Raw genomic sequence first — 14,929 nt, 5'->3', positions numbered from 1 at the left:
CGAGTGGCGATTTCAATTAGTTAATTATGGAGATATTTTCTTACGTGAACTGTTTATAACGCTTGTCTGTTTTTCATTGTAAAAAGTGTAAAATAACAAAACGTTTTTGTAAGAGTTAACAGTTTATGTAATTGCACATATCTAACTGACCATTTCAAGTCTATTCATTATGGTAGATATATTATTATTTATTATTTAATGTTTCAAAGCTTGCTCTTTTTTAATAGATTTTTATTAATGGCAACTTCTACATAGATCAGAAAGGATCTGTTCCTTTGTAAACTATGGTTGAAAGCAAAATCGTCAAAATAGTTGGAAAGGGCTCTTCTTTTCACAAGAACAACTGTACGGAGACAAAAGATCGAGTTAAAAAATAAATTTTGCATTTTGAAATGTTCGAAAACAATAAAAATTCTGTTGGGCGAAAATTTATATTTGAAAATGTGTCTATTAAATAAATTGAAGCCATAAATTAAACCACCAGGAACCGAATTAATAATTCTTTGGCGGTAAGTGTTGGTAATGATCTTGACTGCGTGTTACGGCCTAGGCGTCGTTATTCCAACATGCCCGTCACGTAAATAGAAATTGAAATTTTTTAATCGTTTCAGGTCACTGTAAAAATAAACAATGACAAATCTTGCGACTCGCGATTCTGCGTGACATTATGGCGATTTCCCTTCCTTATTTGGATCTAATTGAATCGTTTTGATTCTCTTATAGCTTATTGCTATTGTGTTGCGGAATATTGTACTTTCAGGACGTCTTCTAGGATTATGGAAATGAAAAGAAAGCAAGATAAATTTAAAATATTATGTGGTATTTTTTTTTCTTATTCAACCGTTTCCATTGATTAAGGATAAAAATTAAGTTGGCAGCACGTGAAAATTCAATGAATGACAAGTTTTGTTGTAGGAAAACTCATTAGTCCAATTATTCTGGAAATACTGTCAAAACGGCATCCAGTTGGCTGCGAAATGGCATATAAAATAACAGCGATCTTCATTTCATAACCATCGCTGGCGCCGTTTTTTTTTATCATACGGTATGTACTTTTGTAAAGAAAAATGCTAATGCGTCCAGAATCAATGCCAACGAAGTTTATCTGAGACTCTTTTTTTAGCCTAAGCTACAGTCCGACACTGTATGAAAGAAACTTTAAAGGAGCACTACTTCACTATGATACTCGTCTTATTATATTACTAATAATAATTAATTAATTAATGCTACTTAAACTATTAATATAAAGTAAAATGGAGTTTTGAAGTATGTTTAACGAGAGGATCGTTGACAGTTGTCTGTCATTTTAAATCACAGTTAAATTGTATTTTCTGTCATTTTTTGGATGCTATCTGCGCAAACTGATTGTACAAAATAATATGTATACCACCATCTTATTACTATTAAAAATAAATACAATTTGTTGTCATGAACCTAAAAGCGGCATGATTTCATGAAGCATGTAGCATAAAGCTGCATGATTATTTTGACAAAAGAATAAAACATTCAAGCAAAATTTATTGTTTATTATAATAATAAATCACTATAAATATGTTCATTAAATATAAATATGACACTAAGTGGTGCTTATAAAAAACTAGTGTTCTAAATGTCTTTTTTCTATTTATTAAACCTTTAAATTATAGGCATTTATTTTACTGTGTTAAAAAATATCAATAAATAATTTTATTTAGACTTCGAATAACAAATTTTATCAACCATAACCACAAAGTTTCTCTTAAATTTGTTTTTGTCAGAAAAAAAAATATGGTTCCATTACTCAGCTAAATAAATTTAATTTAGGTTAATTAAAAGTACTTAATTAGTAATAGTAATTAGTGCTCAATAATAATTCAAGAATTAAAAACAGAAAATGTTTAATTTTTTCAATAGCATGTATAATCTACAAGAAAATTGGATATATATGAGAATACAAACGTAAAATTGTACATTCTATTATTGCAAATATCGAAAAAATCTGTATTGTCATTAATTGTTGGTAATGAATTGTATTTTTAAAGAATTGTGTAAATCATTTAAAAATTTCCTATGTTTATTAAAGCATTAACGGAATTTTTCTAAACAAATGACTCTGAATCTCAAGGCAACTGAAAAAAGAATTTTCTATATTATTTAAAACAAAAAAATTCATCTGATATCTGGTCCAGACATAAATAAGTCGCCAAAAATTAAACAGAAATGATATAGATGACAAATGTGTCATGTGTTGTAGATCTCTTAGTATACTAATGAGTATGCTAAGAGATTTTTAAAACGATCAAACAAGTGTTGAGAAAGTATACATATAGAAAAATATATGAAAGAAAATATAATAATATCTCAAATCCCTTGTCCAAAAGATTGACCATACTCCAGACAGTTCTCCATCTCCAATATCAGTCGTACCAAAGTTCATGGCACGAATGGTTGTCGTCTCCGTGCACTCAGTGATGAGGTGTACTGGTGTTTCCCCATTTTCCCCACAGAATCTGCATTCGTCGTTTCTTCATAGTTTCAATCTACTGAGGTGTTCATTGAGGAGACAGTGTCCTGTTAAAAACCCCGTGACAATTCGAAGATTGTTCTTACTTAAATCCAGGAAGATCTTTGATTTTTCTTGATCGTAAGCCCTCAGAAACTTCTTCGAGTGTCTTAGACCGTTGCAAGATTCCCATTCCAGGTTGCGGATGGAGTCTTCCAAGTTCTTGAGTTCCGCCTTGAGTTGGTTACCACTTGGAAAGCAGAACGGTTCTGGTCCAGTTAGTGGAGTGTTCGCTGCTTTTCTAGCTAGATCATTTACTTTTTCATTGCCTTCTATCCCTTGGTGAGCAGAGTAGGAGGACTTTTGTTTTCTTTGCCTAATTTATTCAGCTTCTATATGCATTCTTTGACCAAGTTCGAATTGATTGATACTGAGTTGATCGCTTTTAACGCTGCTTGACTGTCAGATAAGATGGCTATTTCTTGTTTCAGATAGTTCCTATCTAAGATAAATTGTACACCTCTTTCGATAGTACGCATCGACTTCTTACTAAGTGTTTTAAAAAAGGTTTAAATTCAAAAATATCGCAAGTTAAATACAGATAATTTCTGATTTTGGGCCACTCAATAACTGTATATCAGCATATTCCCAAACTGTGTACTGCGGTATATACATATATACTGAGTACCGCAAATTCTGTCCAAATGCACCGCGTATCCTATCCAAGTGCACTTGTCAAATATGAAGTTTTCGAGAATATTAGGTTGTAGAATGTATGAGGAGGGTGCTTAATCACCGCGACATTACAGATCTATTGTGTCCCCCTTTCTTGAGGTATATATAGGGTATTGAGGTATAGCATAATATAGTCTCAGGGCTTTAACAAAATTTTACACAAGTTAGTTCACTATCTCCGCTATCAGTCGTACCAAAGTTCATGGCACGAATGGTCGTCGTCTCTGCGCACGTGATAAGGTGTTCTGGTGTTTCCCCATTTTCTCCACAGAATCTGCATTCACCATTGTTTCTTAGAGAAGAGAGGTGTTCGTTGAGGAGACAGTGTCATGTTAAAAACCCCATGGTATTCCGATGATTGTTCCTACTTAAATCAAGGAAAATCTTTGATTTTGCTCGGTCGTAAGTTTTGAGAAAATTCTTCGAGTCTCTTAGACCGTTGGAGGATTTCCATTGCAGATTACGGATGGAGTTTTCCAGGTTCTTGATATTCGCTTTAAGTTGGTTTCTACTTGGGAATGGTTCTGGTTCAGTTAATGGAGTGTTCACTCCTTTTCCATCTAGGTCGTTTGCTTTTCCATTGCCTTCTATCCCTTCGTGGGCTGGCATCCAGAATAGTAGGACTTTATTATCTTTGCCTAATTTTTTCAGCTTCTCTAGGCATTCTTTAGTCAACTTCGAATTGATAGTTGCTTATAGAGCAATAGATAGAGATAAGAGCTGATCGCTTTTAATGCTGCATTCTGAAAAAACCAAGAGCAACTCCATCCATTTTGAAGAAATATAGCTATTGGCAAAACTGTTATTCTTAAAATATCTAAGCAGGTAGAAGTAGAATGTTAGCTTAAACCAGTAAATGTGACAACTACACTAACTTATTTATATCCACATGATGGCACATTTGCTAAACAACTAAAGTAATGGAAGTTTTAATATAATTTAGACTTATTTTACTGAACCATAGTATTTTCAAAATATAAATATTCAGAATTCATTTGATTAGTCTTTGAATTAAAATGCATGTAATACACAAATGGAAAGAAAAATTTAGATATTTACAATGTTGTATCAATTAGCACACTTTCAATGACATTGTCATATCTATTACTGTATTAAAATCCCACGTTATTGGTGTAGCCCATTGTGCCAAAACATGGCTTATAGAAATAATAGTATTATATTCTGGATATTTATTATATTAAAGATATTTAAGACATTTTAGAAAATCAAAAAAATTGAATGTTTATTTTTTTCGACATAATCTGCGAAAATATTTGTTATAAGCGATATAAATATATAAAATTATTCACTAAATTATGAGGTAATCAAAGAAAGGAAACATAAATCTAGATTGCGACCACGTAATACCAATTAGCGCCAAATTTCAATGTCACTGTCATTCGTGAACTAATACAATGTCAAAATCCCACGTTTTGAACCTCGCCCAATTTGCCAAAACCAATGCAAATCCAAATCTATCCCACAGAATAAGTAATTCTGTGTCAAATTTATTTGCTACGACAAAATCAGTTTATACAGGGTGATTCAAATCCAAGGTACCGGGTTAATAATAGGAAAATAGAAAATAAAAATGGTTTACAAAATCTAAAAGGAACTGATCAAACAATACAAACTACAGGGATGTCGTAAATCAGAAGAGATACCAAGACGATTAAATCAGAGAAAAGTTGCGCTTTGCTGAAATCTAGAACTTCATTTTCGAAATCTATGTAAAATGATAATAATAATAAATCGTTATCTACAATAATTGAGATTGGTATTCCCCTCTCTCATAACATCCAAAAAGTAAAGCAGGAAAAATCTGTTAGATACCGCTCCTATTAATTCTAGTTTTCTACCTTTTTCTCCACTGGAAAGTCAGCTACCGGCAGCGGCTAGACCGCTAACTTTTAATCCATGAGGATATTTCGAGATTTTTCATTTTTTCCTTTGTTTATAAGCTTAAAGCTACCTAAAATTCGAAATTTGGAGTTTGTGACACATCTAGAAGTACCTTAGAATTTGATGATTTGTCAGTGAGTCAATGTCGAAATTAAGAAAATTGACAAGCGATAATTCATAAACTATGAGGGATAATTACTAGATATTTTGGTATCTTAGCCAGCTATAACATATCTTCATGTTTAGTCACAATTAATATTCTTGCTTTATCCACAACGAAGTTACAGAGTGGTCAAAGGTGCCACTAATACCAAAGCTAATACCTTCAAGAAAAGGATGGTAGGGTTGTGCTCCCCAGATAGAGGTAGACCACCGACGAACGCTACCACCACCGTGTAGCGATGAAAAGAATGGCTGGAAATTGGATGGGGAGATGGAACTTAGAGGAGGCCTATTGCTCAAAAGTGGCTATTGATGACCATTATGTGGTAATGTGGCAAGTGACCATTATGATGTCATGATGATCAGTCCGAGAATTAAAGTTTGGATCACCCTGTACGTCAACGCACATTATCAATGACACAATCGATCGGTTCAATTTAATAACAAACCGTGATCGTGGGCAGACGTGTTTATTTATTTTTTCTTCGTTCCGTAGAGTCGTGGGCTCGATTTAAAAATTCTCGGCTGCCGAATATGGCGAGCGCCGCGCCGGCCAAGCCATGGTGGATAATAAAGTCGAGAACCGGCCGAGCCTTTTGCAATTTTTCTGGCCGGACGCAACTGAAAAGCGGTTTTCGGTTGGGAAACACGGTCAGTCTTTCTTAATTCCACGAAAATTAGAGCTATTCTACGTGGTACGTTTCGCAAATTGCGATAATTGGATTCAAGAACAAATCTGAAAGAATAACGTATGGCAGAAAAGTACAAAAGATTCATTTTGGGATACAACAAAACAATTTCATTTTTGTTGATTATATTTTTTAGAACTTAAAATTAATTTTTAAAATCTAATTTAGATACTGATACTTTCTGAGCGCCAGAGAAAGATTTTATATGTGGTGAATCTAGAATAAGGGAAGTTTTGGAAGACTAAAACCAAAGACTAAAACGGTGGTATCACTGTAAGCGGTAAACAAATAACGAATTTAAGGTACAAAGATTATACTCTTATACTCGTATACTCAATTATGCACAACTTGGAGGTAGATTGTAGATTGTATGAAAGAGGGAAAGTTAATCACAGCATGCGCAACCTTATAGATCTATTATGTCCCCTTTCTTGAGTTATAACTCATCATACAATCTTAGAGCTTTGACAAAAGCTAGTATCTGAGACGGTTTTACAGAGGTTAGTTCTCTATCTCCGATATCAGTCGTATTAAAGAGACAGTATTCTGTTAAAAACCCTGTGACAATCCAAAGATTTTCTTCCTAATCAGTAAAAATCTTTGATTTTTCTCGGTCGTACTGAAAAATTTTTTTGCATGTCTTAAACCGTTGGAGGATTCCTATTCCACGTTACGGGTGGAGTCTATCAAGTTCTTGAGTTCAGCTTTAAGTTGGTTTCCACTAGAAAAGCAGAAAAGTTCTGGTCCAGTTAGAGGAGTTTTTGCGTCTTTTCTAGCTAGATCTCTAGCTAGAAAGCATCTGTTATAGATGGATGCTTCAAATACCGTACACAGCTCGCATATCCAGGAAAACGAATGGCCTAGAAGAATCAATTGTGGTGGGAAAAGTAAACGGGATAGAGGGAGATATCCAAACCGTTGCGCTGGGTGGACCAAATGAAGGGAATTATAGGTCATAGTCTGGCACGAGGCCAGTACTGCTGCACAAGACAAAACAACACGGAGAGTTACGGAAAATGCGATTGTTTTGTGATGCCATCATACTCTTATAAAGTCATAAGAGGAGGGCTTTCCTTTTTGATTTTGCATGAAATTCTAAACACATTGTACTTATGTTAAAAATGAGATTTGCAAAATTATACAGTTATTAATATATTTTTCAGTACTGATATATTTTGGATATATTTATCATGCTTTAGGAAAGGTTATAGGTACTTAAATTTTTATATTAACTGACTGAATATTTTACAGAGTGCTGATAAAAATATAACAAAAATTACATTCAACATCTAGGACTGTAACAGTTATGTCTTTCAATTTTATTCTCTGTAATTTTGTGGATGTCGTCTCTGACTTGAATCTTCTGGACAGATTTTAGTCCTTGTTTGTTGTCTTTGTTTCACAATAAAAAATTAAAATATTTTAATATAGTATAATACAGTATATATGGTACCTATTATAATTTTATTTATATGACCATGAAATATTAACGGGTTTATAAATTATAATTGCATAAAACATTAAAATTTAAAAATGTGTAATGAATAAATTATCAATTTCATTAATTGCGACATTCTTGATCAAATAACTGAAATTAATTGTAACTGAAACTAATGAGGTAATAATCGTACACTTATAATAAATGTGACTCAATAAATTACATATTACATGCAGGTATATAAATTAATAATTTGAATCATGTTATATTCTAAATATATAACGTTAAACAAACAAGGCATATTATCTTACATGACATATCTGTTATGTATTTTTTTATAAATAATTTCTGGTTGGAAGGATAATTTTATTTTTAAATAATTTATTATTTTTAATTAGAAACTACGAGTAGGCAATCAAGAAAAATAGAACATATCGTTAGCTTATTAGTCCCTTATTAAATGTATTACCTATTAGTTTATTTTTTTTTGCATATTTCTACTACCTATACACTTCTTTACTAATATCCTTTCAAAAGTTGACATATCATATGTCAACTTTTGACATTTTCGCATATGGTTTATTTGAAATTGTAAAATGCGGTTCATAACGACAATTTGACTCTAAATTAAATACCAAGTGTGTTGTACCAAATTATTCGTAAAAAATGCTTTTTCAAAATATGTTAATTAAATATGTTAAACCAAACCAAACCAAACCCTCGTTCTATTTGAAAAAATTGAGATATGATTAAAAATACGATTTGGGCATCTTTTAACAGGCCAGAACAAGACACGAAAAACATTTGTTTATTCCATAATTAAAATTCCATATCTTGATTAAAGAATTAGCGAATTTAACAGAGCCATGACACTCTAGATTGAAATTTAAAACACGATGAATTTTTAAGCGAAAATGTGAAAAGTTTGGTTTGGTTATGGAAATATGGAATTGGTTGGAAATATGATATGTCATTCTATCCAGAGTGTCATTTTCTATCGAATAAAGTTAAAATATACCCAGGGTGCCATTTAAAAATCAAAAGTCGTCATTTCCGGTGAAACAAGAACTGTCCAAAAAAAATTGAATACCAAATCTCGTTTTTAATCTAAAGAATAAAATTTTTATAGGGGTGAGCCACTTTTGAGACGCTCCCGGTATAATATATATTTGATTGATTTATTTTAGTAATACATGATACGATTCTAGTAAAATAATATATATTTTTTTTGCACAAAAATAATAATTAATACTAATTATAATTTATTATAGTGTTAATTTATCTAGGCAAACTAAACTCTATCAATTTTACATATTATTGACTAACAACTGAATATAAATGCAAGGTGACTTCTCCTTATTAGTATGTATTGTCATCGATGACATTGGGTGTGCGTAAATACACGATAGGAATTAGGATGGCATTTTGTTATAAATAGTATTAAACGTATAATAGGACAGAGCGTGGCATGTTTGATGTGTTATAGTAATAAATTAACACGTATTAAATTAGATATCAATTAGTCATTTTTCGGGATCATTTCTTGAAAAAGCCTAGAGATTTTGAAACAAACAGAAGTCTAATAAATAATACAAAGTTATTTTTTCTAAGACGCCACTGCATTAGAATCCAATCAGTGGCTTTTTACTTGTTAAAAAATTTACTTAACCAACAACAATGTTTAACATTTATGGGGGAAGGCCTTTCCAATAGGGTTGTAGCGCAGTTCATCAATCAGAAAGCAAGGGATGGTTTTTCAAAGTAAAATGGATAAAAAATTGAAATTTTTATTGAAAATAATATCAAATTATTAAGTAATCAGTCATAAGAAAATTAGCATGAACACCTGAAGTAAAGAAAAAAGTATGGATAACTTAAATTTCACATCAAATAACATAAACCGACTTAACTGAACTTGAAACAAAAGCCCTAAAATATTGAATAGTTATTTTGTAAGTTGAAGATCTAATGAAGTATTTTTCCACTTATCAATCCACAACAAAAAATATAAATTGTTTTTTATATTTCCCCCATTTCATTTGTCAAGAACTTTTTGTCTTTCACTGTATATTGTTCAAACTAACAGCAACTTTAAATTTTCTAGGCTCTACACCAAGGCCTGTCACCCCGTTACCAACTGTTTATTAAAAATGCAAATATATATTTAAACATAACATAATAAATATTATAGGAACTTTAAAAAAGAAAGGAAGCAAAAACAATAAAAAAAATAGCAGCATTACTTATACTTATTTAGAAGAGTTTGATTTCGACCGCTAGAAAGTATCAAAGGACTTTCTCATGTAAATTTTTTTTTTTTTAATTATTGTTACCTAGGCCCGGTTTTGTGATGGCCAAAAAGATCTGAACCGTACTAAAATATGTTCGTTCAGTGATTGTGGAGTTCGTCAATTAGCAAGCAAGGGATGGTTCTCAAAAGTAAAACCGATAAAAAATTATGTTTCAAATTAAAAAATATTAAATTATTAAGTAATGGAAAAGTAAACATGAACACAAATAATGCACACAAGCGAAAAAAACGAAAACACATAGTGAGCTTACAGATTACATCAAACAACATCAACCAACCTCGAAACCAACGAACTAAATTGAAAAAATTAACATTTTCAATTAAAGATGCAAATGCTTATAAAAACATAAACAATATAACTAATACATTTCAATTTAACTTAATACATTATACTAAACAATAAAAAATAACATTTAAACTTCAATAATTGCTAATAAATATTCTAGAAACTTCAAATTAACTTTAGAAGTAAGAACAGTAAAACTTATTTAGAAGAGTTTAATTTAGACCCCTAGAAAGTATCAAAAGTCTTTCGCACGTAGCTAAAAATATTTTTTTAATTATTATTACAGAGTTCCGAAAGTACCTAAAGAACCGGGCATTAATAATTTCGAGTCCCGGTTCTTTGATGTTTCAAAAGAACCGGTAATTCCCGGTACTTTCGGTACTTTCGGTACCGGGATTTCCCGTTTTTGAACCTTATTTCCCAGTCATTAAAATTAAAGAAAAAAAACAAAAAAAAAGAAAAACTATTTTTGTCTTTTTGGTAAATTGATATAACATTATAAAACTCTTTCTGTTCTTTTTTCAGTTATTGTATTTTGGTGTCCTAAACATAACGAATGGATACGATACACCACAAAACCCTCAGTACCACATCCAAACCGATGAGGGACCAGAAAGATATTTTAGGTACCAGACATTAAGTGGACAATTCCGAAAAGAAAAACGATTGGAAGATGGGACCGTTATTGGTACTTACGCTTGGATTGATGATGATGGTAGGAACAGCATTTTTCTAAATATTTGCCATTTCAATGAAAATAATTCCCTCTCACCCAGTATCCCTTAGGGCTCACATCTTGTGAGTGTCGATTTTATTTTCTATCGAACTTGATTAAATTCATTTTCTTCCAATCTTCATTTGTTCTCTCTGACTCACAACTCAAAAATGTTGTTTGAAAAAAGTTACCAGTATTTTTTTTCTAACCCTATAGAACTAAAATGTCATAAACTATAGTTGAAGTGTTTTTTAAAATGACTATTTTTGCTAAATAACATAATTCCATAACACATTTTTGTACTATTTTTTGTATTTGTGAAGAATATTAAACAATGAATCTTTTGAATTGCTAAATAGTAATAATTTATTTTATTTAGACTACACTTTAATGTGTTTTAAAGTTTTATATATTGGAAAATAATTTGTAGCTAGTTATTTGACTTTTTAGTATGTTTTTTTTTTAAATTATACGAGGGTACATATTGCTGATATTTTGGTGAAAGCTTGAAACACATTGTGGAATATGTTAGCAAAGTAAGGATCTATAAATTATTTTATCATCTAGGTGCATCTCTTCTTGATAGTTTGTCGATAGTTTGCTTTTTGGTTCATCTCAATAGCATTTTTTTTTTTCGGAAATATTTGCTTTTCAAAAAACACTTTTTCGTAATTTTTACGTTAACGCCATTCTTTAGCTTTTGGTCCTAGTCAACAAACCTATGAAATAGTGTTTATGATTCATATTTATAATCTCACTGTTTTTGAAAAATCGTATTGTTATTGTCTGTTGGGCAGTTACTCAGATAGCTTTAGGTCCAAAAATTTATATCTACCACGACCACGATCAATTAAAGCAGAAAAACAGAATATTTTTGCACTTAAAACCATCTCTACTAGAGTAAACGCCAATAAAATTACATGATTTTCCAATGACAGTAAAATTCAGTGCTAAAATTGTTGTAAATCGTTACTGATTTATTCAAAAGCCAATATCTCCAATAAAAATTAAGCTATTGAGATGAATCAAAAAACAAACTATCAAGAAAAGATGTACCTAGATGATAAAATTATTTGTAAATTCATTGCTTTGCTAACATATTCTACAAGGTGTTTCGAACTTTCACCAAAATATCAACGTTTTGTATTCCCTCATTCATTTTTAATTTATAAAAAGACTAAAAATTCAAATAATTTAGCTACTTTAAAAAATCAGCAAAATCGGCCCACTAGAGCAACATACATATGTTAAACTAAAAAACATCAAAATTTTAAGATGCCCATTTTTTGTAACGGTGCACAGTCGAACGGTGAGTGTAGGATCTAAACTATTTTTTTTGCCTTGAAAATTTTTAACAATTAATCTTGCACTATTAGTACACTTAAACAAAAGCATAGGTATTTTTGTTTAGATTTTTTTTTTCATTACGCTACGTTTTAAAAATAAATTGTAAGAAAATGTTAAATTAATGAAGAAAAAAATATTAACTAATCACTTTTTAGGTATACTACGACAAAGAGACTACATTGCCGATACTGCAGGCTACAGAATCTTGAAGAGCAAGAACCTATACGTAGGAAGAAATCTTCCAGTTGCAGAAGCCATGAAACTAGCCAAGAAATACCCTGCTTCTGCTGGTACCTTAGTCTCTTCAAAAGCAAGTCCCAGTCCCGTACGACCCGTTGTTACAGTAGCATATAACCAGGCTATATCGCAAAGTATTAAAAGTATATTTTTATACACAGTGAGCGTCAAAAAGTTCGAAACAATTTTATTTTACTAATGCTCCCTCCTTGTAACTAATCAAAAAAAAAAATAAATAAAACTTCTCTTTGATATTTTTTGATATATTAATAGCTACCTAATTTTATTTTTTAGTTTTTTCACTTCTTTTTTTTAAATTTGAACTATATTATGGTAGTCTACCAGCATTTTCCACTTCGAAAATCAATCCACCACAAAGAAATAATCTCCCATTCGATTTGCCAAGAACTTTTTTTCGCCCACTGTATATTGGTCAAACTAACTGCAACTTTAAATTTTCTAGGCACCACACCAAGGCCTGTCACCCCATTACCAACTGTTTCAACTACAACAGGTATACCTTGTGCGTCCTGCAATACACCTGGACCAACCACCGTCAGACCTGATGGACTTTATGTATCTTCAACCTTCGGCCCACATGTGGAAATTTCTAATAATGCATTGCCTTCATCGACCATAGCACCATTTATTAGTACTACCGAAAAACCCTACGTTGAAATTACTCCTGGAACTATTTCAAGCACTTTAGCACCATTCGTCAGTACTACCGTTAGCCCTGTAACGGGATTACCTTTGGAATATCTAAAAACAGATGTTCAGGCTGTTAATAATCTCCAGTTTCATGAAACATCTACAATTAGACCAGCACATCAACTACCTTCGGCTGTTCAGTACTCTCCATCACCTTATGATGCCTTACCAACATACACTGAATCAGATCAGAATACTTTGGATGCTAATCCTTACGTAAGCCCAATAAATCAAGGTTATCTGTTCCACAATGGACCAACATATCCTATTGACCGAAATGGACATACTTACAGAGGTACCAAAAGGTATTCTAATGCGAGAATAGGGAATGGGTACGACAAGCAATACCCAGAGTATGATGGTGTCTCTGTAACCAACGACGGATTCAGATATTACATTCCTAGAGCTTACCATGAAGAACAAACAGGTGTGAATAATGAAAAATCTGGTAGTTTTGGATATATCGATCCGTTCGGTATCAGGAGAGTGATCTACTACAATGCTAAACCAGGAGAAGGCTTCCAACATCGAAAAAATAACAGATATGTTGGTTTTGATGCCACGCCATATGATCCAAGACCATATTAAGATCAAAAAAGCATAATTTTGGGCTGTGATTTTATTACTTGTCTCCCACGAAGTTGGAAGATTATCAGACACGCTTGAGACTTGCCAGATATATAGTAATATACAGGAGATTTTTACACAAAGTACATCTGCAAGTTGATTACTCTTAAATCAATATTTACCTTGTACCTTTCATGCATCCCTATAAATTTAAACCATTGTGCTGTAATATCGAAAAATGTAATATTGTAGTAAAAATTAATTTATTAATCGGTAGTACTAATACTAGCACACTATGTTTTTTGTTAACATGTAGCCAATAAGTATTTATTCACCATTTCGGTGCCATAAAATGGATTCCTAGGATTAAAGCGTAATTTATTATAAAAAATTAGCTCTAGTTCAGGAACCCATATGTTACAGATATTTGTCCGTAATTTTAAAAACAGCCATCTAAGTGCCAAACAATTTAAAATGTGATCCCTTTCGAAATTTAAATTAAAATTGAGCTTAAAAATACAATAATAAAATACCAGAACAGACTCAACAAGTATCTGTAACTTGTAAATATTAATGTAGCTTGTATTAAGAAGAAAATTAGAAAAAATTAGAAATGGTCACAAAAACTAATAATTTTGTCTATTAAATCTAAGTCAATATTGAAAATTAACAAATTTAGTGTAATTAGTGACAAAAAAACTAAATTCAGATTTTGGTAACATGAAAATATATTAAAATATTATATACTGTGTTTTATTTAAATAAAAAACAAAATTGGTAACTATTAAAAATATCTAAACTTTGTTGTAAACAGAGTTATATTGGAGAAAAATCAACTGGGAGAAAAAACAAATTTTTAAGATTGATACACAGTGACACCTGATGATTTTCCTCAGAAGAAAATTTTTAGTTAAGAGCAAGTAAAACAGTAAACTGTATATTACCTAACCACTTACTGTCATAAGAATGTTTAATACAGTCTTCAATTCATAGATGGCAGAGGTTACTTAAACGTACCTTAAACGGTACTATTCAAAAGTACCGGTAGTACGGTACGCCTGTTAGTATTTCTGGTTGCCTAACGTACATATTTAATTACTGAATATCTATTTGTAAAAAACATTCGTACTGTATGTTTGCTAAGCTTTAATCTAGTTTTCTAATTAACGTTATTGAAATAACACTTCATATTTTTCACTGTTATGTTGTGGTAACTTTTTTACTCCATTACAAACAAGCCTCATGATATCTACATTATGTCCCCGGATTGTCTTTAAAAGAGGACAAACTATTTTATTATTGATATTTTGAAAAAAATGCATTCTTCATAATAATTTTTGCTTGTTC

At 31.4% G+C, this 14,929-nt stretch overlaps 1 protein-coding gene across 1 annotated transcript in view; it reads left to right on the top strand.

The window, feature by feature from the left end:
* The window catches only part of LOC115875450, a 46,604-nt gene extending 32,283 nt beyond the window's left edge, over positions 1–14,321 (top strand). The window contains exons 2-4 of the mRNA XM_030890911.1: positions 10,531–10,720; positions 12,223–12,438; positions 12,768–14,321. Coding sequence (XP_030746771.1) covers positions 10,531–10,720; positions 12,223–12,438; positions 12,768–13,603 — 1,242 coding nt within the window. The 3' untranslated portion in view covers positions 13,604–14,321. The remainder of the gene's footprint in view (positions 1–10,530; positions 10,721–12,222; positions 12,439–12,767) is intronic.
* The last annotated feature ends 608 nt before the right edge of the window (positions 14,322–14,929 follow it).

The sequence above is a fragment of the Sitophilus oryzae genome, unplaced genomic scaffold (genome assembly GCF_002938485.1).
Source record: "Sitophilus oryzae breed Bouriz unplaced genomic scaffold, Soryzae_2.0 scaffold_1387_pilon_pilon, whole genome shotgun sequence".
Taxonomy (NCBI): domain Eukaryota; kingdom Metazoa; phylum Arthropoda; class Insecta; order Coleoptera; family Curculionidae; genus Sitophilus; species Sitophilus oryzae.
Note: the sequence above shows the minus strand (reverse complement) of the source record. Positions and strands in the feature narration are given on the sequence as shown.